At 36.2% G+C, this 23,747-nt stretch overlaps 1 protein-coding gene across 2 annotated transcripts in view; it reads left to right on the top strand.

The window, feature by feature from the left end:
• Positions 1-23,747, top strand: part of SEMA3C (semaphorin 3C) — a 177,585-nt gene that overhangs the window by 138,923 nt on the left and 14,915 nt on the right. For both annotated transcript variants that reach the window (XM_003822744.5, XM_063605953.1), the window contains 3 exons: positions 15,968-16,056; positions 19,553-19,594; positions 22,733-22,890. In XM_003822744.5, the coding sequence (XP_003822792.1) occupies positions 15,968-16,056; positions 19,553-19,594; positions 22,733-22,890 (289 nt within the window). The remainder of the gene's footprint in view (positions 1-15,967; positions 16,057-19,552; positions 19,595-22,732; positions 22,891-23,747) is intronic.

The raw sequence follows: 23,747 nt of genomic DNA, 5'->3' as shown, positions 1-23,747 counted from the left end.
GATTTTCCTGAATTGCTTGGGTGTGCCCAGTCTAATTACATGAGTTCTTAAAAAGCAGAGCTTTCCTGGCCATTGTTAGAGATGTGATAGTGGAAGAAGTGTCAGAGAAATGTGACTTAGCTGGCTTTGGAGATGGAGGAATGAGACCATATACCAAGGAAAGCGAGTGATCTCTAGAAGCTGGAAAATGCAAGGATGTATATTCATTCTCCTTAAAGCATCCAGAAAGGAACCCTCTCAAAATCTTTTTTTAGTGCAGTGAGACCTGTGATGGAGTTCTAGTTTGCAGAACTCTAAGATAATAAATTTGTGTTGTTTTTTGAGACAGGATCTTGCTTTGTGGCCCAGGTCAGAGTGCAGTGGTGTGATCTCAGCTCACTGCAATCTCTGCACCCCGGGCTCAGGTGATCCTCCCATCTCAGCCTCCCGAATATCTGGTACTACAGGCGCACACCACCGCGCCTGGCTAATTTTTCTGTTTTTAGTAGAGATGGGGTTTCTCCACGTTGCCCAGGCTGATCTTGAACTCCTGGGCTCAAGCCATCTGCCCACCTCAGCCTCCCAAAGTGCTGGTATTACAGGCATGAGTCACTGCACCTGGCCTTTAATGTGTGTTTTTAAGACACTAAATTGGTAATAATTTGTTCATGACAGCAATAGAAACTTAATACAACTAGCTTTTGAGTTATAGCTTAATCTATGCTTCTTTTAATAATTTTTAAAACAAAGATGTAATCAATTCTGATGTTTAAAACTCTGGAAATGTCCTTACTGGTTTATGCAAAAAGATAACATGTTATGTTCTAGAGCTCTTTCTCAAACAGTATAGAATAACATAGTAATATATCACAAAGATGTCATTTATTCAGTCATTAGAATTTATTGAGCTTATTGCACTCCAGGACTTACGATATATAAAGAAAAATGGCAACATCACTTTCCTTTAAGAATCTCTTGACCCAATGGAGGAGACAATTTAATCCAATTCAATGAATATTTATTTCACATGGGAGTGGCTGCCTGATACATATTTGAGATAGTTTTCTATTGCTGTATAACAAGTTACCACAAAATTTGTGGCTTAAGACTACATACATTTATTATCTTAGAGCTCCTAAGGATGATTGCTTAGCTAGCCTCTCTGATCAGGGTATCACAAGGTTGTAATCAAAATTTAGCCAGGCTGCATTGTTTTTTAAAGTTCAAGGTCCTCATCCAAACCCACCTGGTTTTTGGCAAAATTCAGTTCCTTGCTTTTGCAGAAGTAAGGTCCTTAACTCCTTGAGGCCACCCACAGGTTTTTGCACATAGATCTCCTCATTGGCTCTTTAAAATGTGGTTGTTTGCTTCTTCAAGGCTAGTAGAGTCTCTCACTTCAATCTGCTGAGATGGGGTCTCATATAATCATAATCTTGGTATTGACATACCATCACTTTTATATTTTTCTGTTGCTTAAAAGCAAGCCACATGTTCCACCTGCACTCAACAGGAGGAGTTATACAAGAGCATGACTCATTAAGGGTCACCTAAGAGTGTGTCAGCCATGACCCATATACATTTTTAGGTAGATCATTTTCACGATGATGTAGAGGATACATTAAAGACAGAAAAAAGAAAATAAGACTTTTTTTCTGTTACAGGTAAGAAATGATGAGAGCCTATAAATTAAGATGGGTTAGAAATGACATTATCCGATCTAAAAGGTATTTGGGAGAAAGAAAGGACCTGATGATAAAAATTGATTTGTGGCTTGATTGGTAGATATATGACTTGGCAAATGGGGGAAAGAAATACCATTGACTGATCAAGGTAAGAGAGAATCAGCAATCAGATTTGGAGAGTAATGAATTCCTTTTTTTTTAAATAAACGGCACACTTATCTCCTCTTTTGACCTACTATGCATGAGAGTCTAAATTGATCACTTAAAATACATTATTTCATTAAAACCACACAGCAACCCAATGAGAATCATTATCCCCATTTTACAGTTGTGTAAACTAAGGCTTTGAGACATTAAATGCTTGCTTAGGATGGCAAAGCTAGTAGGAACAGTAATTAAATTCAAGCTCAGTTCCGTCTCACATCAAGTTGAAGATTTGGTGGACTATTCAGACAGATAAGTCAAAGAGGGTGTTATAGAGAGCACTGTGCTGGAGCTGGAGATCTGGGAGTCATTAGCAATGTGGATGTTAGCTGAATCCATGAAAATGCTTGAAGTCACTCTAGGAGACTATGCAGATAAGGAATTTAACTCTTGGAGCTCATTTAAGGGGCGGGAAAATAAAGAATATTTACCAAGAAAATGGAGAGTGATCATACAAGTAACAGCAGAATGAAAGAATGTGATATTGTGGTGGCCTTGAGAACAAACACTAAAAGGAAGGAAGATGCGGTGGTCAAGATCATCAGACGTGGCACAGTTATAGCTGAGTGCCCTGGTAGTAGGTTATTTTCCTCATCCTATCTTCTTACACACTAGTAACATTTGCCAGGAGAATAACCATTCCAGATGGAAAGACCTGAGACATGAACAGAAAGAAGTAGGAAGAGGTTAACAATGCAAGTAAATGGGTTGTTTGATGACCACATTCTGAGAGGAAAGATGTTTTCCTTACCCAGCCACCTAGAAATGTAGATAGATATTCAAGGCCAGTTTATGTATGTGGTTTAAACTTTGAAAACTAACGCAGAAGAACCTATCTTATGATAAAAAATGGTGCAAGAAAACAGGTTGAGTGACCATACAATTCATGAATCCCAGATGAGTAATTCTTCTCCCCAAACAATAAAGGATTAAATAGAGAAGGTTAGCCCCGAATTTACATCTTTGGAAATGTAGTTGTTGCATCCTTTGTAGGATCAGTAAAAACTTACATAATAAACCTGCATTATTGGTGTGTCAGTTTATCTGAAATTAAAATATAAATACAAAGAATTCTTAATGTAATGAAACAGGAATACTAAAATATGATACATAATTTTTAGTAATTTACAAAGTCCTAAAACATTAATTTTAGTGATTGCGGAGGCCCTATGTGAATATTCTTTAGCTATATCACAGGAAATAATGTTAATAATTCATTTTTTGATGGATTATCACTTGAGCCAATACTATATTATGGGGTTTTTTTTTTAACCTTCACAGAGAAAATTTGCTTCTAGAACCAGAATATACAAACTTATTAAACACTTTTTGACACATTAGATATAACAGATATTTTTATGAGGACAGACACCTTAGTTGAATAAATAAAGTATGAAGTCAGATCTTAAAAGGGAACATTTTGTTGTTTTCTGATTTTTTGGTATGCTTCAATTAAATCAGAACATAACTTAGTCACTCATTATACAATTTCTAGTTTAGTAAAACCACTGGCCTTAAGATGTCTCTTTCAGCTTTGTCCCAGAAGTCTGTTTTTCAATGAACCTGCCTAAAGGTTTAACTCTGAAACTTTCTACAGCCGTGATGGATGCAAGCATGTGTGTGCACCTGTAAAATTCTATATCAACATATGGCAGTGTGGTATGTGGATCAAGAGATGTTCCCATAGTCACCATTTCTAATTTTGGTTGTGACTTCTCCAAAACCTTGTATAAAACCAAATACAAGGTTGGGTGCAGTGGCTCACGTCTGTACTCCCAGCACTTTGGGAGGCCGAGGCGGGTGGATCACCTGAGGTCAGGAGTTTGAGACCAGCCTGGCCAACATGGCAAAACCCCGTCTCTACTAAAAATACAAAAATTAGCCAGGCATGGTGGCGCCCACCTGTAATCCCAGCTACTTGGGAGGCTGACACAGGAGAATCGCTTGAACCCGGGTGGTGGAGGTTGCAGTGAGCTGAGATTGTGCCACTGTACTCTAGCTTGGGTGACAGAGCCAGATGCCATCTAAAAAACAAACAAAAAAAAAACCCAAATAAAAAATAATTTATTAGAATGGTTTTTAATGTCATTCCTGGATGAAAGGTTAGGGAATATATTTTAGCATTCAATTTTAAATCCTGCCCTCTATCACTTATCAGTTATATTACATTGAGGAAATTATACAACATTTCTAAGCCCAGTTTTCTTATAGGAGAATTTTAAAGTAGACTTTATAGATTTACTTTAAAGACCAAATGAGATAAAATATGTATAAGCCTGAGTGTACAACCTAGCAATTAGTAAGCATTCAATAGAGACATACACACATGTACCTATATAATATCTGTTATTGAAATCAGTCACACATGTCTATGATATATATCATATATATTAGTATATAGCTACGCATTTAATAAGTATTTGGAATGTTTGTCACGTGTCCAATACTGTTCTATTCACTAGAAATAAGCAGTGAACAAAACAAAAAAAAGCATCTCCTTTCACAGAGCTCAGATACTTGTAAGCAATACAAATGGTAATGAACAATATGCATGCAATTATTTTTCCAGCATCACCTACATTTGAGTACCCACTATATTAGGAAAAGCTGAAAGCAAAAACAAGAAAATATATTTTTAAAACTTCAGTAACATCATAGATGAATCCGTTGGTAATATGTTGGTGGCATTTCTTTCATTTGGAATTTGTAGATAAAAGTAAAGCACTGGTGTGTATAACAAAAGTATATAAATAATTTATGTAACAGGTGAAGAGACAAATAAGGAAAGGCAGTTTCAGACTACGGGGAGTAAAATTAGTTATAATCTGTAGAATTTACAAGAAAGGTTCACGTAGGCTCTTTTCTTTGATCTTGAACAACCTTGTCAGGTGTGTAGGGCAAATACTATATTCACATTTTATAAAGAAACAGAAAGGATTACAGTTGGCAGGTTTTACTCTAGTTTATACTGTTTGCAAGTGCAAAACGAGAATGAATAAAATGGAAATAGAGGACATTATTGCAGATTCTGGAGAAGGTGGTATATTTTCTTTTCTTTCTTTTTTTTTTTTGTAATTTACTTGGCAGTATTGTAGGGACTGCCATTAACTGGTCTGTTAATAAGCAATTGTTATCTACTCCTGAGGGCTATTAATAACTGCAAAAAGAGAACCTTCGTAGAGCACGGTCTTGTACATATACGGTGTTCAGCATGTGAGGGAACAATGCAAATTAGTTGTATTCCTTCTAACATAACTGCTCTTGGGCAGACGTCATAGTGGTATCCTGATTTAGTAAAGTAATCTTTGTAGATCTGCTTTTGAGGATGTATACTCCATCATTTTAGTAAAAACAGGAACATACATTTCAGTCTATAGCTTCACTTAACTATGTCTCTTAAATTGTTATTGCCTAAGATACATATGCTCATTGTAAAAATAATCTAGAAAATAATTTTTTTTAAAAAAAGGAAGAAAAGCAATTACAGTTTATATTCCCTTATTTGAAACCAAATGTGCCTCAGAAGTATTTGAATAGGAAAAGGTAATGTATTCATATATATTAGGTAAAATGACTTGCAGAACCTTGGACCACACCCTATAATAATGCACAGTACTATTTCTGCAGTGAAACAGAAATCTTCAAACCATGTGTAAAAAAAAGCACCACCATAAATAGCCTGAGTCAGTGCAGGTCAGGTTTTATGACCAAATTAGTTCAAGTCAGGACAGATTTTGCCACCAAAGAAATTTAAGAAAAAAGAAAACAAACTTAAGATTTTTAGATTTGTAGATAAAAGATAATGGGCCTGCATTAAAAATAGAATATAATTCCCTACTTAATACAGGGATTAGATTGTAAATACTGATTTTTTAACACTCTGTAAGATATCACATATAGGTCTGTTTGGCTTTTTTATTTATTTTTTAGAGTAAATAGTTTTATTTTTCTGTCACTAAGATTTTCAGAAATGGGTCAGCTTTGTTCTTATTTCAGCTTTTATCATGTTCTCAAATATCTGTAGCAGTTCCAAAACTTCTACCTACAAACCAGTTAGCACTAACAAAAAGAGAATCATACCGGGTTCTCATTCCTTTTGGAGTTTCCATTTTGTACCAATTCCCTTCAGACTAAAAGGCATCCTTTAGAATTTCTCCAAATGCAGGAGGTCTGCAGGCAACAAAATTTCCATGCTTTTATTGATTGTTTTCACTTTTTTTAAAAGAGTATTTTTGTGGATATAGAATTGTGGGTTCACTTCGTCTTTTCTTTCAGCATTTAAAAAAATGCCATTCCATTATCTTCTTGGCTTCCCTTGTTTCTCATAAAAACTTACCAATAATTACGTTCCTTGTTCCCATGACAATGTATTTTTTCTCTTGTTCCTTTCAGGGATTTTTCTCTGTGGTTTGTTTTCAGCAGTTTACATAAAATATGCCAGGGTTTGACTCCTTTAACATTTCTTCAACTTGGTTATTAATGAATCCTTATATCTGTAATGTAATGTTTTTCATCAAATTTGGGAAGTGTACGGCCATTTTTTCAAGTATTTTTCTTCCCCAATCTCTCTATTCTTCTTGTGAAACTCTAGTCACATATATGTTGACCGTTTGATAACACACAGGCCAAGAGGGTCTGTTCACCTTCTTCAATCTTTTTTCCCTCTGTTTTTCCAATTGCATAAATTCTATAATCTGTCTTCAAGTTCATTGACTTTTTTCTCTTTCAACTCCAATACTTTAATCTGCTATTAACCCCATGGAGTTAATATTTTATTTCTGTTATTATAATTTTCGTTCTAAAATTTCCATTTTGTTTGGCTGATAGTCTTTATTTCTTTAATGAATTTTCCTGTCTGTTAATTTGTTGAAACCATATCTTCCTTTAGTTTTTGAATATATTTGTTTTATTATTTGAATGTTTTTATACTAATTATAATAACTGCTTTAACGCTGTTATTTGCTAAGTCCAGCATCGGGTTTATCTCAACTTTGTTCTTCTTGACTCTTGGTCCTGTTTTCTCTCTTTTTTATACATAATGAATTATGTTGTTGAATCCTGGAAATTATGGATAATGCCCTGGGCTTGAGTTCTGTTTTCTTCCTCTGAATGGTGTTCATTCTTATTATAGCAAGCACTTTATTATTAGCTGATCACTTTGCACTTGTTTGAACTTGTACTACTCTTTGTTCGAATGCATATGCTTAAAGCATGTCACTCCAGTTTTACAGGACTCAAACTCCGAAATCTCTCCCTTCCACATCTTATCAGATTAGGTTATGGGTTTTGTTAGGGCAGGCCTAAATTAGGTCTTCCTCTGGAATACAACACTTTTAAAATCTCAGCCTTTCTTGTGTCAGCTGGATGTCAGGGTTTTTAACAAGGTGTTAATGAGATCTGACTGAGGCAAGAATAACTTCATCCAGCTTTTCTCTTCCAGAGTTGCCAAACCTGTAATTTATCTGAACAGTTTTTGCAAGTAGCAACTGCAATCTGGTAAGCCTCTGGTGCTCTCATCCTGCATCTATAGCCCGGGACTCAACCAGAGACTCACAGAGTGTTTCCACATGGATTTCTGAAACCCACTTTCTGGACACCTCCCTTGCTCTGACACTCTGTACCACAGAATTGATTTCTTTCTGCTGCCCCACATTTTCATATCTGCCTCCTCATCTTAGTGGGACCACCATGCTTAAACACAAGCTCTCTGAACCTCTGTTGGGATTGTTCCCGGACAGAAAGTGGGGAATGATCATGAATATTAGCTTGTGAGTATCCTTTCTTCTAGTCTTGCACTGCCTGTTATCTGTTACCTAAAAAGAATGGCCTCATACATTTTGTCCAGTTTTTTCATTTACTTACTGCAGGAAAGTACTCTGGTATCAATTACTCCATCATGGTTAATGGTCATATTGCCCTCCAGAAAGATTTTCCTGATTACGTTTCTACCAAAAGTGTTTGAAAATTTCTATTTCCTTGTTTCTGTGCCAACTCTGGGCTTTATCATTCATTTTGCTGAAGATCATTATTTTTACAATTTCATAAATCGTATATACTCTAATTTTCAAAACATATGAAAATTCTTTATTATAATTCTGCTTGAAGACTTCCCCTGAATATTTTAATATATTGCAAGTAAGTCAATAATTTAATATAGTGGTAGAAAATGTGTTATTTTAGCTAAAAATAGAAAAAAAATTGTAACATTTCTATTTTAAAAACTAATTTGTTAGCTTTCTCTTTGATTAAATGCAGACAACTACCAAGAAATGAAATAGGTTTAAAAAATTATACTGTTTTTCTCTCACGATTCTTTAATGTTTGAGCAAACACGTGTTTCTTCTCTAAAGCTTATTTAATATGCAGCACCTCCAAACATTATGTCTGTGGTGTGATGTGGGAGCCAGCATCTGTATTTTTAGTAAACTCCCAAGGTGACTTTGAGTGAGGTAATCTGAAAGCCAGACTCTGAGAAACTCTTTGTATAATTGAACATGACTCTAGGTGCTAAGGAGCCAAGTGAAATTAATGGTATCAGCAAATAAACTTGAAAGGCACTGAGTACACTATTTTCCTCATAATGCAGCGAAGTATTTTAACTTTTCTGAAAGGCTCTGCAGGAAAAAAATAAAACCAAAAAAAAAAAAACATGTTTAACCTAGTTTAACCCAGTACTTCCAAATTTATATGACCCTATAAACTCTTTAGCATCAACACTCTTGGGAAGATGATTAGATGGCTTTTGTTGAGACAGCCTTTCTAAGGGCCTCCCCTCAAATACAGACACTTGAGATGCCCTTCATGACCAACTGGGGCTCTAATACCCCCAGGGCTGAGGCCAAAGGTGTCAATATTACAGCTTTCCAATTACCAATTCAAAGCTTACCATGTGAGAAACCCTGCTAAACGTGAGAAATTGTGCTAAATAAGTCAGTTTAGAAATACTTCATATTTTTTGTAACAAGGCATACACATGCACAGAATGCTACCTTTTAAAAGTAGATTCAGTGAACTAATAAAGATTTTATAAACTCATGATTCAGTTTTATTCTGAAATGTTAAAACTCACTATTAAAAGATTTTAGCAGCAGTTTGATTACCTAACAGGAAAATAAATGTATTAGGAATGGGTATTTTAACATAAAATAAGGCAGCCAATTATCAGTATGTAATTATAGAAATTAATAATTGACGTGTCTAGTCATACCTCCCTCATCTCTATTAAGCATTCATTTGCCAAGCAAAGATTTTGCAGTTCTTTCTTGGGCTTTCAAAGTATGTTTCCTCATTTTAATAAGCAAGTTGTCTCAGAAAATTATTAAAAAGGAAGAGATGCCTTTTAGTAAATATGGTGATTTTATCTTTTATAATACTACTTTAAATTAATACTAGAACTAATCATTTTGCAGTAATTTACCCCTAATATTGTGTACGGGGCTGCCTAGGCTGACACCTAGGAGCACGAAGAGCACAGGAACTTGTGTGACTGTGGGTGACACACCCATGAAGCTGGCCCTGACTAGAATACATTTATAGGTTAGCAGCCAGGAGGAAGGGACTGGCCAGATCTCATTAAGGAGGCAGTGTTCCCCCAAATCCCTAGGCAACCAGAAGCACAGGGGAAAGCAGACAGTTTGGCACATGAGTTTCCAGGGAAACCCCCTTAGGACTGTTTACATAAGACTCAGGAGATAGATATACAAATGACTATTCCAATGACCTGCTTAGTAGTGAGCTGTGTTTGATCACTTGCATGAGGCAGCCAACACTTACTGTACTTATAAATACAAGCTGATTTCTTGGCTAGAGACAGTGGAAAGGTTTAAGGATAATTGCTGTGCTCCCTTATATTAGAAAAAAATTAGATAGTATAAAATAAGGCAGGAAGGAAGCCTGTCTAGGAAATTTTCTTTAATGATTTAATAAAACAAAAGAAAATAAAAATGTCTCATGGATTGATGAGTCTGCTGTGTTACCTTTGTGCATAGAGTTGCATTATGCAAATGACTTTGCAGATTTGTCTTGCTTATTCCCACAGTGCTTTAATGTATTTAGAGTATCTCTATTATCTGTACCTCACAGAAGAGAAAATTGAGGGCCAGTCAAAGAAAGTGACTACAATTGTGTCAAAAGTGTACTCAGCGATGGAGCTAAAACTAAAACATAACTTCCATTTACTGAGAACGTTATTGATGTGCCAGACACCATGCTAAGCAATTTCCATGTCTTACTTGTTTAATTTTTATTAGTCAGAGCTCTTTCAACTGAAAGTGACCGCACACCTTACTCAGACTACTTAAAACAAAATAACTGTTTTCTTCGTTTAACTGAGAAATCCAGAACACAGCCTCAGACATAGCTGAATTTGTGCTAAGATGATGTGGTCAGGAACTTACTTCACAACCTTTCAGTTTTGCTTCCTCTGCATTGCTTGTTCTCAAATGAAGTCTGCATGTGGTAGCAAGAATGGCTCCAGCACCTCCAGATTTACAAGCTTTAATGCTGCTGATTTCAGAAAGAAGAAGAGGCTCACTTACCTCATTCCCAGGAAGGGCAGGGCCCTCACTCTTTTCTAGGTCAGTTCCTTTGTGAATCACAGGGGCAAGGGTATGCTCTTATTGGCCAGGCCTACATCATGTGGGCCTCCCTGGAGCCGGAAGAGAGGTAAACCATTCCTTAACCAGGTAGACTGAAAATGAGGTAGGCGGTGTTTCCGAAAGTTGTGTCAGGGTGTTAGTGCCAAAAGAAGGGAAGTGATTCTGGCTAGGCTTTAGCCTTAGCTTAATGGATTTTTAGATAGCCATTATGAAAAGCATGGTTATTATTTACGTTTTACACAATAGCAAAGTGAGGTTTAAAGAAAAAAAGAAGTGACAGCTTCGCTGTAACTATGTCATAGACATGGTGCCTTCCCCAAGGATATAAAAGCAATAGTCCAATTCTGCAGAACACTAAAAAGGATTTATAGTTGTGAATACATTCAGGGAATACCATTCTCACCACCCCCAGAAGGAAAACATTTGATAAGTACATTATCATCTTCAAACGAAAGGGCATGTAGATGGCTTTATGTGGACATAAGTAATTGGGAGTTTTATGGCCATTCTGGAATGCCTGTCTCTCAATGACTAACATTTTAATGGGAACACAATTACTGCTCAGAAAACCATAAATTCTAGATTCTGAACTCTTGAGTCCAATGCCTATGTATGTTTGCATCCATACTGCCCAACTCACTCAGTACTTTCTTGTTGAATCAATGAGTGAAAATGGATAGAACACAACTTAAGACTACTTACTTAATTATTAGTAAATGATACAGCACAAGGATACCTCAGAAGTATTCCTCATACAGGGAACTCATTACCATCAAGACCAAAAATAACAAAGGAAAAGAGAAATGACTAAAAGTGGTATTGTAACTTTTACTGCAAATGGATAAAAAGCAGCTTTTGTATTGTGGTTTTTTTTTTTTTTTGGAGACAGAGTCTTGCTCTGTCCCCCAGGCTGGAGTGCAGTGACACTATCTCAGCTTATTGCAACTTCTGCCTCCCAGGTTCGAGCGATTCTCATGCCTCAGCCTCTTCAGTAACTGGATTTACAGGCGCCTACCCCCATGCCCAGCTAATTTTTTGTATTTTTAGTAGAGACAGGGTTTCGCCATGTTGGCCAGCCTGGTCTCTAACTCGTGACCTCAGGTGATCTGCCCATCTTGGCCTCCAAAGGGCTGGGATTACAGGCGTGAGCCGCTGTGCCCGGCCTGCATTATCTTTTTATTAGCTCATCTTTATAGCCCTTCTTTGTGTAATATTTTTAAAATGGTATGCATAAAGTATGTTTGTTGTGAGCCTTGTCAGAAGAAAATGGGGATTTCTGTAAAATTTTGCTCTCATAGTAAGTGAAAACATTGGGGAATATGGAGTCAGTTGTCTCATTTGAGAGTACTTATTTCTTTTCAGAGCTGATAGTTTTATCTATCAGAACGTTTCTAAGCAAAACCTGTTTTTATGCAGTTTTATTTGGAGCTGTGTTATACACAGCCTCTACTCAGTCTCTTTTCATAGGGCAACTGTAGTTAAGAGTAATTTATTGTATATTTTAAAATAACTAAAAGAGTGGAATTGGAATGTTCCTAACACAAAGAAATGATAAATGCCTAAGATAATGAGTACCCCAGTTACCTTGATTTGATCATTACACATTGTATATCTTTATCAAAATACCACATGTACCTCATAAATAGTACAACTATTATATATCCATAATGATTAAAGATAAAAAAATTTAAAGAGTTGCAAACAAGAAAGAATGTAGATTATGCTGTCACATAGAATGGTAGTGATTCTTACAAACTGCAGCAGGGAACCATAAAACTGTTAAGACTTGTTAAAAAATGCTTTCTATGATAACATGCTCATATAACAAAGATTTTACATCTGTATTCTTCTGAGTTTTCTCTCCTTCATGCCTACAAATTAATTCAACAAATATTCAACAGGAACGTATATGCACACACATGCCTGTGGTCATTGACACACACACACACACACACACACAAATCTTGCCCTAGCTATCACAGTTTCATGGCTTTCAGATCAAGTGTTTTGGTATGTTGTATTTCCCTAGAAGTTTCCACTGCTAATTCCAATAGGTTGTTAATAGAAATTAAGGAACACCTCCAACCACATGCATCCATTTTCAGTTGTGACAGGTCTCTGCACAGCATCCCCATCCCCAAATGTTTTTTCACTTCTAATCTTTACTTGTATTATTTATCTTCCAAGAAAATCATCTAAGTTGTTATCAGGGGTAATTCTTTTTTTTTTTTTTTAGACGGAGTCTCGCTCTGTCGCCCAGGCTGGAGTGCAGTGGCGCAATCTTGGCTCACTGCAAGCTCCGCCTCCCAGGTTCACACCATTCTCCTGCCTCAGCCTCCCGCGTAGCTAGGACTACAGGCGCCTGCCAGCACGCCTGGCTAATTTTTTGTATTTTTTAGTAGAAACGGGGTTTCACTGTGTTAGCCAGGATGGTCTCCATCTCCTGACCTCGTGATCCGCCCGCCTCGGCCTCCCAAAGTGCTGGGATTACAGGCGTGAGCCACCACGCCCGGCTATCAGAGGTAATTCTAAGGAAGCGGCTGCAAAGCAGATATTTCAGAGCCTTTTAATTAAAACTAGAGCCTGCAGATCTTTGGGATGATTATTATTTTCACTTTTTTTGAGTGTGGCTTAAGAAGTGAATTTTAAATTACAGAGTATGCTTTGCAGCTTCTAAGATTATGTGCTTATACTTTGTATCCTTACAAATTTCAGGCATTATTCTGGCAAACTCTGTCTTGCTCTTTTGTATAAACATTATTTTTAATTTAGTGGATTTTTATTTTTCAGTTTGCAGTGTTTTAAAGTTGAGTTTATTTTTTATTAAGAATTACTTTGACTCTTTCAATTGGATTCATAAAACACAAACTATAAACATGAGATAAAATCTTTTATGTCAGAGTAACTCATGCCTGTGGAATAGAAGCCAACTTGAGATGTGAGATTTGAAATTTATAGTATTACTCACTAAATGATTTCTGGTTGTAAAGTCCTGTACAATTCAGTTCAAGTTAATTCTTCTTATGACATTTTCAGTAGAATTTTAAAATGTGCATTATGTTGATGATAATGCATATTTACAAATTATAAATTTAGTTATAATTTAAAAGAGGAATAACTTGATATTTATGATCCAACTCACTAGTTAATAAAAACATTTTAAGTAAATATATTTTTACTTTGCCAGATTACTCACAAATTTGCTTTAACCCCCACATTGCTAAATCTAAACTAGTGTCTTTTAAACCTAAAATTTATGTGATTGGTAGAGTGGCATGATTATATGCATAATGTTTACATGACTTGTGAAACCATTTATAAATCTTGACATAAATATTATTTCCTGTATTCTTATATTTATTTTGGCATCTCAATTTTTGGCTATCTGTAATTGGGACATATGAGTAAATTTCTGATTTGATTCAGCTTATTTGGATCATCTAATTTCAAAATTTCCTCTACATTTTGAGATATCCAAAGAAACATATTGCCAACTTGTTACTGGCAGCAAATTTGTATGGGTCTGCAGCAACCTAAGTTCCTGCCTCCTCAGAATAAGGAACTTGACCAAGGGGCCTAAGGCGGAGTGAGAGACCAACGCAAGTTTTAGAGCAGGAGTAAAAGCTTATTAAAAAGCTTTAGAGCAGGAATGGAAGGAAGAAAAATACAGTTGTGCGACTTGAGAGATCAAGTTTGCAGTTTTGACCTTTGACTTAGGGTGTTACAGGTTCTCATACTTCTGGGGTCTTGGACTCCTTCTCCCCTGATTCCTGCCTTGGGGTGAGCTGTCCGCAGGCATGGTGGCCTGCCAGCACGTGGGAGGAGAGCATGCGCAGTGTGTTTACTGGAGTTGTGCCCATGCTCACTTGAGGCGTTTTTCCCTTACCAGTCTAGCATTCCTAAAGGAAGGTCATATACCAGTAAAACTCTCCCATTTTGCCCGTTAATGGACATGCTTGAGCTCACTCACTCAGCTCCTGAGATCTTACTGGGAAGCTGCTGATCACCAGTTTCAGGTGTTTCCATCTACTGGGAGACTGTGTTTCCCTGGCACTGTTAACGGTGGAGGGTGTTCAGGTTCTTGGCATCTTGAGGAAAGAACTGGACAAAACACACAAACAAAGCAAGGAAGGAATGAAGGGTTTTATTGAAAATGAAAGTATACTCCACATTGTGGGAGCAGGCCTGAGCATAGGGTCTCAAAGGCCCCGTTACAGAATTTTTTGGAGTTTAAATACCCTCTATTTGGGGTACACCCTATGTAAAGGAAGAAGATGAAGTAAAGTTACAAAGTCATTTACCCGGCGTATGCCCTGCGGAGAGGATATTTCCTGTCGTAGCTGAAGTTTGAATCGGCTTTATGTTCCCTGCCTCCATACCCTGTTTTCCTGCCTCAGCACCAGCTGCAACCAGTTATTATTTTAGAGAGACATGACATGTGATAACTGCCTGACCATCACCTGTTGGTCGCCTGACATTACTGGTTGGGGGTGGAGGACTCTGCTCACCTATTCATGTCTGACTAGCTATGTACTGTAACAAACTGACAAATAAAATTGTGTAAATAGTAGAACTTTTCTATGAATAGGTATCCACACCTGAAATAAAATCAGTTGTGTTTCTTTTTTGAAGATGATTTTGAATGGTGAGTGAAACATTTTACCATGTCGAAAGTCCATCACAGTTACAGACCAAATGTGAATTTTCCAATCCTAGTGACTTATACAGTTATTATAAAAATTCATTTGCAGTCATCTTTCTTCAGATAATGAAATCATTGTTTTAATGTTAACAAAATGAGATTGTCACTTTATAATGTTGGTGTGGAGGAGAAAATAATATTAATGATCAAACTTAAACTTATGTATTGGCTGGTTACATTGGCTCACCACGCCTGTAATCCCAGCACTTTGGGAGGCCAAGGTGGGCACATCATGAGATCAGGAGATCGAGACCATCCTGGCTAACATGGTGAGACCCCCGTCTCTACTAAAAATACAAAAAATTAGCCAGGCGTGGTGGCGGGCACCTGTAATCCCAGATACCTGGGAGGCTGCAGCAGAACAATCGCTTGAACCCGGAAGGTGGAGGTTGCAGTGACCCAAGATCACGCCACTGCACTCCAGCCTGGGCAAGAGAGCAAGACACTGTCTCAAACAAACAAACAAAACAAAACAAAACAAAACAAAACTTATGTATTGTATTATAAGAATACACATTTGGTTCCGAACTTTTGACTTAACATTCTTTCCTTCTCTCATAGTTGTAGCTACACCCAATATGTGCAAAATATAAGATATTCCTATTAGTTCCCCTTGAATTGTATGTGTTTCAATTTTTATGAGATTTGGAATACATTCAGCACGTGGCAGTGGCTTAATACATACAATGTTTTTTGATTACTAAATACTTATGTAAATAATGGCACAAGTCAGTAGTCCTATGTCTAAATAGCTTTCTTTTAAAAAGTATTGTAACATCTCATTGCTTCTTTTTTTAATTTAGATCGGGGTACTGTGCAAAAAGTGGTTGTTCTTCCTACTAACAACTCTGTCAGTGGCGAGCTCATTCTGGAGGAGCTGGAAGTCTTTAAGGTTTGAACATCTCTTCTATTAATCTCAGAACATGCATGATGAGTGGAATTCTTTAATCTTACAGCCACTTGGGAGGAAACTATATTTGATAAAAGATCAAATAAATGAATGTTATGAATTTTTGAGGGTAGGAAAACACCAGATAAAATAAGAAATACAGAACAAATATTTTTGCAAAGTATTTTCCTACATTTCAAGTTATCTTAAGATAAAAGGATTCTTTCTGTTTTTAAGCTATCATCACAACTTGAAGAATTGTGGTCATCATTATTTTTAAAAAATGAGTTCTAGTTGTCAAGGTCTGGAAGATTTTGCCATGAAAGGGCTTTCATCATTTGCTTCACAAGCCACTGAAACCCAAATACTTTCACATTATTGATTGTTAGATAAGCTTTCTCATATTTTTTTAGCCAGTAATTTCAAGAAAAACGACTTTGTTTTCTCTTATTTTATTGCCTTTAATTCAAATGTCACTTCAGTTAAATAAAACAAATGTTGTCTCTTTACCACTCAGAACTTGAGATTTCATTGTATTATTCTCCTTGTCCTTGAATTTGGGATAAAAAAAGAAAAAAAGGACAGGAAAAAAAAAACATACACAAGTGAAGTTCAGCACTGTAAGATCTCACCTGGTCAGGGCAGAGTGCCTGTTCTTTATGTATCTGTGAGCCAGGAGAGGGGATTTGTGGTGTCCTGCTGTGCCCTTCTCTGCTCACAGTGTCAGTCACTGTAATTCAAGTGGTGGTTTTTATCTGCATTTGGAAAGATGGGTAAAGCGCAGCAGAGGAGCTATTAGAATTGCAAAGAAAGTTTGGCATGGAATCAGTCCTGCTGCAGAACACTATTTATTTCCAACTAAACCAATTAAGAAACAATGGCCCAGACACAACAAAAGACCAGAGTCAGCCTATGACTGAGTAAAAGTAGCACTTGAGAACTCCCAGTAGCAGACTCTTGCTAGTCCAGCAAGTTGCTTTGCTTAGTTGAGTAGACTTAGAATGTATTGACTCATTAGTAGACATTCCCACGGTCACCAAAAATACTGACTTTATAAGCACATAAGTGGGTAGGGTGCAGTGCTGTTAGATTTAGGTAATACATTTTAAATGTAAAGAAATATAAAATAGAATCAAATAAATTTGAGGAACTCTGGCAAGTTTCCTACTATATTATTAAATTTGTAATTTTTAATGCTAGACTAACTTTGGCACAGGTTCTTTGTGATTGGTGTGTTAAAATCGGGCTCATAAAATGACGTCAATGATATTCAGACAAGTGCTTTTTTTCATGCCTTGTTTTATAAAGAAATTGATTATTTCACTAGATTAACCAGAATCACATTATATAGAACATATTTTTTTCTCATTCAACTCAGTAGGGAGAACTTGGCTTGCTAAAATAATACGAAGTGCCTTATTCTGGAGTATTCTTGAAGATAGCAAAAATGTCGTATAGCAGCACTTCATTTTTAATACTGAAATATCTCCTTTTGATTATCAGGAAATGTTAATTAAGTGAGCATGACATAAACCTAAACATACATGTTATAGAAAGAAACATGAGTTATTCTGATCACGTGCTAACTACTTATGGTCTGTCATATGAGTTATGCTGGTGTTATCATCTTGAATAATAAACTCTCAGTGGAAAAACAGAGTCAGTCAGAATGCATGTAGGGGACATCAGCCCATGAGACACCAAAAAAGTCTGAGTTTTCTTACTGATGTGTGTGCCAGTGATTGATATGGCCAAGTCAGGAAACACAGTTACTGAATACAGTTACTGTCTTCAGCATGGTGTTTGTGTCACATTTCTGAGGTGAGGTAAAAATAATTGGGTGTGTATGATACACTGTCATGAGCATGTGAGGAAATAATGCATTTAAATTGAAAAGTTTTCTTAGCTAAGTGTCACACTGATGTACTGCAGAAAATTCAATGTGACTTTGAAAAACCAGGAGCTTTGTTTTTATACAGTGCAGGACCATAATCTCTTCTTTTAGTCCTCTGTTCCACATTTTCTGATAATAAGTCTAGTTCCTCTGAGTTTAACTAGAATTAGAAGTATAACTACTAGTAGCTGCCTAACTGATTATAGGTTGCAGCATTTGTATGTGTGTGTGCATGTGTGTGTACATATTTATAAGGGATGATCAAAAATTGTCACAATGGAGAATTAAAGATATCACTGTTTTCCCTTTTAAAATATTGGTAAATACATGCAGCTCCAGAAAGCAAAATAACTGGGGTACATTTGATTTTGAGAGCTTGTTCCCACTTGAGTTATTCAAATAAAGCTCATGGATCTTAATCACTTTACCAGAAGTCTCATTATTACTATTATTTTTTGAAATGGGTTTCACTCTTGTTACCCAGGCTGGAGTGCCATGGCACAGTCTTGGCTCACTGCAACCTCTGCCTCCTGGGTTCAAGCAATTCTCCTGCCTTATACTTCTGAGTAGCTGGGATTACAGGCATGTGCCACCACACTCAGCTAATTTTGTAGTAGAGACAGGGTTTCACTATTTTGGCCAGGCTAGTCTCGAACTCCTGACCTCAGGTGATCCGCCCGCCTCAGCCTCCCAAAGTGCTATGATTACAGGCGTGAGCCACTGCACCCCACCAGAAGTCTAATTTTTAATCATTAAAAGTAACTAATAATTTTTAAGAAGTGAAGTTATGAATAATTTGCAAGCATATTACGATTCCAGAAAATTCTTAGGTTCTTTCATTCATTCACATTTTATCAAAAGAGAACCTTTTCTAACAATATTTTTTTGTTTGCAACAATGAGTATTAACTAGTATGGTTCGGCCTAATATATTGTCTTTCCAAAACAGCACTGGCAGGTGAACAATAGTGTCTTATGCAGAGTGCTTGTGTTGTGGAGGAATTAGATGGTGTACCATTCCACATCTTCCTCCACCTGAGTCCGTGGATCCAATTCTGAATTATTTGTTGGATTGAATATTCCAAAAATTTCCTTCTCAGATTTTCATTTTTTGTTCTAATGCCTATATTGATACATGTGTTTTAATTACCACTCTTTTTTCTTTTTTTTTAAATTGAGATGGAGTTTCGCTCTTGTAGCCCAGGCTGGAGTGCAATGGTGCAATCTCGGCTCACTACAACCTCCGCCTCCCAGGTTCAAGCAATTCTCCTGCCTCAGCCTCCTGAGTAGCTGGGATGACAGGTGCCCACCACCATGCCGGGCTAATTTTTGTATTTTTAGTAGAGCTGGGGTTTCACCATGTTGGCCAGGCTGGTCTCAAACTTTAGGTATATATCTGTGTAACAACTCTATCCTTAGTTTCCAAAGAGGAAGTGTGCTTTATAGACAAGTATATGCAAATGTATTTTATATAACAAGTAATTTTAAAGTAGATGTATATATAAAGAAAAATGATTTTTTCTTGAGATTTAATAGAAAAAAAATCTGAATGTAAAATCCTTTTAAGGAATATTTGAGCAACTAACGTTGTTTTCTAATATTTTAGAATCATGCTCCTATAACAACAATGAAAATTTCATCTAAAAAGGTAAAAACTAAGCTATTTTATGTTCTTTGCTTATTGAAATGTTTTGTTGTTATGAAAAATTATATTTTATAACTTCTGAATAATTAGTTATCGTACTAACAAAATAAAGAATACTACTTAAAGTATACCACAAAGTCACCTTTAATTTTGATGTAGAACTTACAAGCTATTAGTGAAAGACCAAATAGGTTTATTTTTGTATAAAAGTTTGTTGGAGCAGAACATATATACAGCAAGATATTCCAACATTTTGTATATCTGATTTTCTCAAATATTACGGTGTGTGAAGCCAACTGAAATAAAAATAATCTTTCTGGGAAGAATTTAGCATAAAGTTTGGGCTACTCTATAACATCACAACATTGTTAGAAGCTTGGAATGAGTAATCAATCCTGAGTTCCCGCTGTTGTCACATATTTGAAATGCGCAGTGCATTCTTTTATGCTTATTTTTAAGGAAATATTATTTCCTAGGATTTAAACATGTCAAAAAAAAAGAAAAGTCTCAAATTTAAGGGTTCAGGAATTGGAAAAGAAATATTTGACTGTAATTGAAATCCTCAAATTAATTGTCTGATTTGTCCCTACACATGTAAATATACAATGATCATTGAAATAAAAAGTACAATTCCAATATATACATGAGCAAACCATGTACCTCTCCATTTCCAAAAGGTATTATTTAAAAAAAAAATTTAAGGTACAGAGTAATATAGTGAGAATGGAGTAGGCTTCCAAATAGGCTTGGCATGCATTTGCATCCCAATCTGACCATAATGTACAAACAAATCATGTAACTTCACTGACCTAAGTTTCTACATTTGTAAGGTAATGCTCTTCTCACAAACAAGTTAATTTATATAAATTACCTAGAATAAAGTGGATCCTCAGTAAATGTTGTCTGTAAAAGCCTGAGACCTATTTTTCTTGGAATACACAGTAAAGGTTCTATGTGTTAGCACAACCGATTACATGATTCTGGAGCTCTTCACCATATTTGGTTTGTTACAGATGAAGTAGTATTTTATAGTCAGTCTTACACTCTTTTGACATCACTGAATTTTATGAGGGAAAATAAATAAGGTACAATGGAGCTAACGATCTCATCTGTAAAAATGTTTGTACGGTGCATAACAAACATTTTCCCAAGTAACGAGAAGCCATTCGTCATTTTGTCTAATGTCCTAGGGAGCGGATCTCAAGTCAGAATTGTCTTTGAAGTCAGCAGGGAAGCCCGTTGTTTACAGTAGTTAATGGAAAGAGAAAGTAGCAGGGCAGGATTCAAAATGGACACAAAGCCATTTGTGTGGCATAGTAATCCTGTATGCAAGTTTTAGCTATATTTAGTTATGTATTACATCTGTCTTCAACATCTTAAATTGTAGATAATTTAAAATGTCTCATTAAAACAGTGAGATTCAAGGCAAGGATAATTATTTGACTTTTTGGAAATCATTTGCACAACTGCATACTGCATCATTTCTTCAGTGCGAGAGGAATACAAATTGTTAATGACATCTTATGTGTATTTAAATAACTTTCTCAGTGTTTCCCATTTTATTATCCATCTTATGCTCTCTTATTTTTTAATTTGTTCTTTTACTCCATGTAACAGAAAATAGTACGATTAATAAAAATATACTATCCAGAATGAAACTACCTGTGTCCTACACTCAAATATACTAGTAGCCTTAAAGTATTTTAATGAAGCTGATAAATTTGCTGTATTATTTACTAATTTACTCGATAAACATTTATTTCAAATGTGCCTGGACAAATGGTTATTGTCAAAACATGCAGTTGTTTTCTTGTAGTTTGAATGTTTCAACTGGAGATCAGTCAATTTCAGCACAATTTCTGAAAAGTCAATTGATGTGAATAAAATTATTAGATGTAATAGAGTGAGATGTGATTCAAATAATTGATTAGAATTGAAAACATGTATTGCTATTTTAACTGGTATTTTACTGTACTTTTTACCATTAATTAACATTCATTGAGCAACTTATGAGCCAGAAACTATTCCAAGCATTTTATGTGGAGGAAAACCTTACAACATTTATTTCTTACAAAAACTCCATATGGTAAGTGCTATGTTATCCTAATTTTACTAGTGAGGAGGCTGTGATTCAGAAAAGTTACACAGCAAATTTGTAGGTGAGCTGAGATTTGAATCTAGGAAGTCTGGTTCCAGAGTTTCAGAGCCTGGCGGACCCATGGTGTCTCCAGAGATTTAATTTTTAAATGTATATGTATGTGCATGTTTGTGTATCTGTACATGGAGGAGTACACACACACCCATACAACTGCATCTATAAGTTTCAGCTTACAGATTCTGTGCTAACTTGAGTTATATCAGTCCTTTGGAAAGTAAGGAGTATCAATTAGAGACTCATTCCTTCAGCTCCTGAGAACCATATTATTCACAGCTAAAGGAATCAAACCATTATCCTAGAAGCAGTAGACATCCTACAATTGAAGGAGGATGAAATCTTCATCCATGAGGTTTTTCAGATGATGAAGATCACTGGATCAAGCAGAATTTTAAGACATGTTTAAATATAAATACCGATATTATTCTAAATAATTATTTTTAAGTAGTTTTAATGAGTAACATGCAACTTTCAAAGGCATGTGACCAAAATGTTCTTTTTTATTTCATCCAGTACTTACTATTTACCATTTTTTCCTTCTAAACTTAAAATGCCCTTTATTTTAAACCAGACTTTCTCAAATTTACAAAGTAATGTGTTGCCCCACTTGAAAAATGAGAATGCTTCCTTGTGCTTTGCTAAGATATAGCATTCAAAGAAAAAAAGTCATAACTTAAATCTGTAATATGTTAGCTCCAATCTGAGAGAACACTGAATCCCAATGTCTAAAACACATTACCATTCTATATGGTGCTTTGAGCTTTTCTTTTTTAACAGGAAAGTGGTAATGTTATAGGCATATTAACGTAGGAAAATTCTATTTATTTTGGCTTTATACCCTTCTGTGCTTTGCTTCATGTTTTTAATCGGTTCCAAAATGAATCCAAGGGTTTGTGGGCATATATTATAATGTGTTCCTGCTGAAAGTCTTCTTTTAACTTCCACACTTCCACATCTGAAATAAATCATCATCATTCCTTTAATAGCAACAGTTGTATGTGAGTTCCAATGAAGGGGTTTCCCAAGTATCTCTGCACCGCTGCCACATCTATGGTACAGCCTGTGCTGACTGCTGCCTGGCGCGGGACCCTTATTGCGCCTGGGATGGCCATTCCTGTTCCAGATTCTACCCAACTGGGAAACGGTGAGCACTAAACACTCGGCTCAACATCCAAATGTAGGACACCAGACAATACAGAAGTGTTTCACATCTTTAGAATTAGTTCTATTGCTGTTTCCTTAAATGACATTAAAAGTAGAAGCTATGTTTAACACCACACATAGTCTTTGAATGAAGAAAATGGTAATGTGTTATAACTAGAGATTCTCACAGATATGGTAAATCCAGAGTACAGTACTTTGGAAAGAGTCCTTTCTCCCTTCAAAGCTCCTCTGTAACACCTACTCCCCTAGGACTCATCAAATATTTCAAGTAGCATTTAGCTTTTTTCATTTTTTGCATCACCTAATTTATGTCTTTTTAATTTTATTTATTATTTATTTATTTTTGAGATGAAGTCTCGCTCTGTCACCCAGGCTGGAGTGCAATGGTGCGATCTTGGCTCACTGCAACCTCTGCCTCCTGGGTTCAAGCAATCCTCTGCCTCAGCCTCCCGAGTAGCTGGGATTACAGGTGGCCACCACTATGCCCAGCTCATTTTTGTATTTTTAGTAAATGGGGTTTCACCATCTTGGCCAGGCTGGCCTTGAACTCCTGACCTCGTGATCCACCCGCCTTGGCCTCCCAAAGTGCTGGGATTACAGGCGTGAGCCACCGCTCCCGGCCGTCTTTTTTATTTTATATGCTTTAGTGTAGCCTTAAAACCCACCTTCCTAGGATTTCTCTACATTGCTTAATTATCTTGTAAACAAGGATACAATATAATTATCTTATAATGCTGGTTCTAGTTCAAGCTACAGGAGTATTATTTCAGCATGGATACCTTGATTTGCTTTCAAAACCTTGATGACCATGCTTTATCCTTGGAGTGGTGAGTGCAT

Source organism: Pan paniscus, chromosome 6 (assembly GCF_029289425.2).
Source record: "Pan paniscus chromosome 6, NHGRI_mPanPan1-v2.0_pri, whole genome shotgun sequence".
NCBI lineage: Eukaryota > Metazoa > Chordata > Mammalia > Primates > Hominidae > Pan > Pan paniscus.
This window is presented reverse-complemented; position numbering and strand designations above follow the sequence as displayed.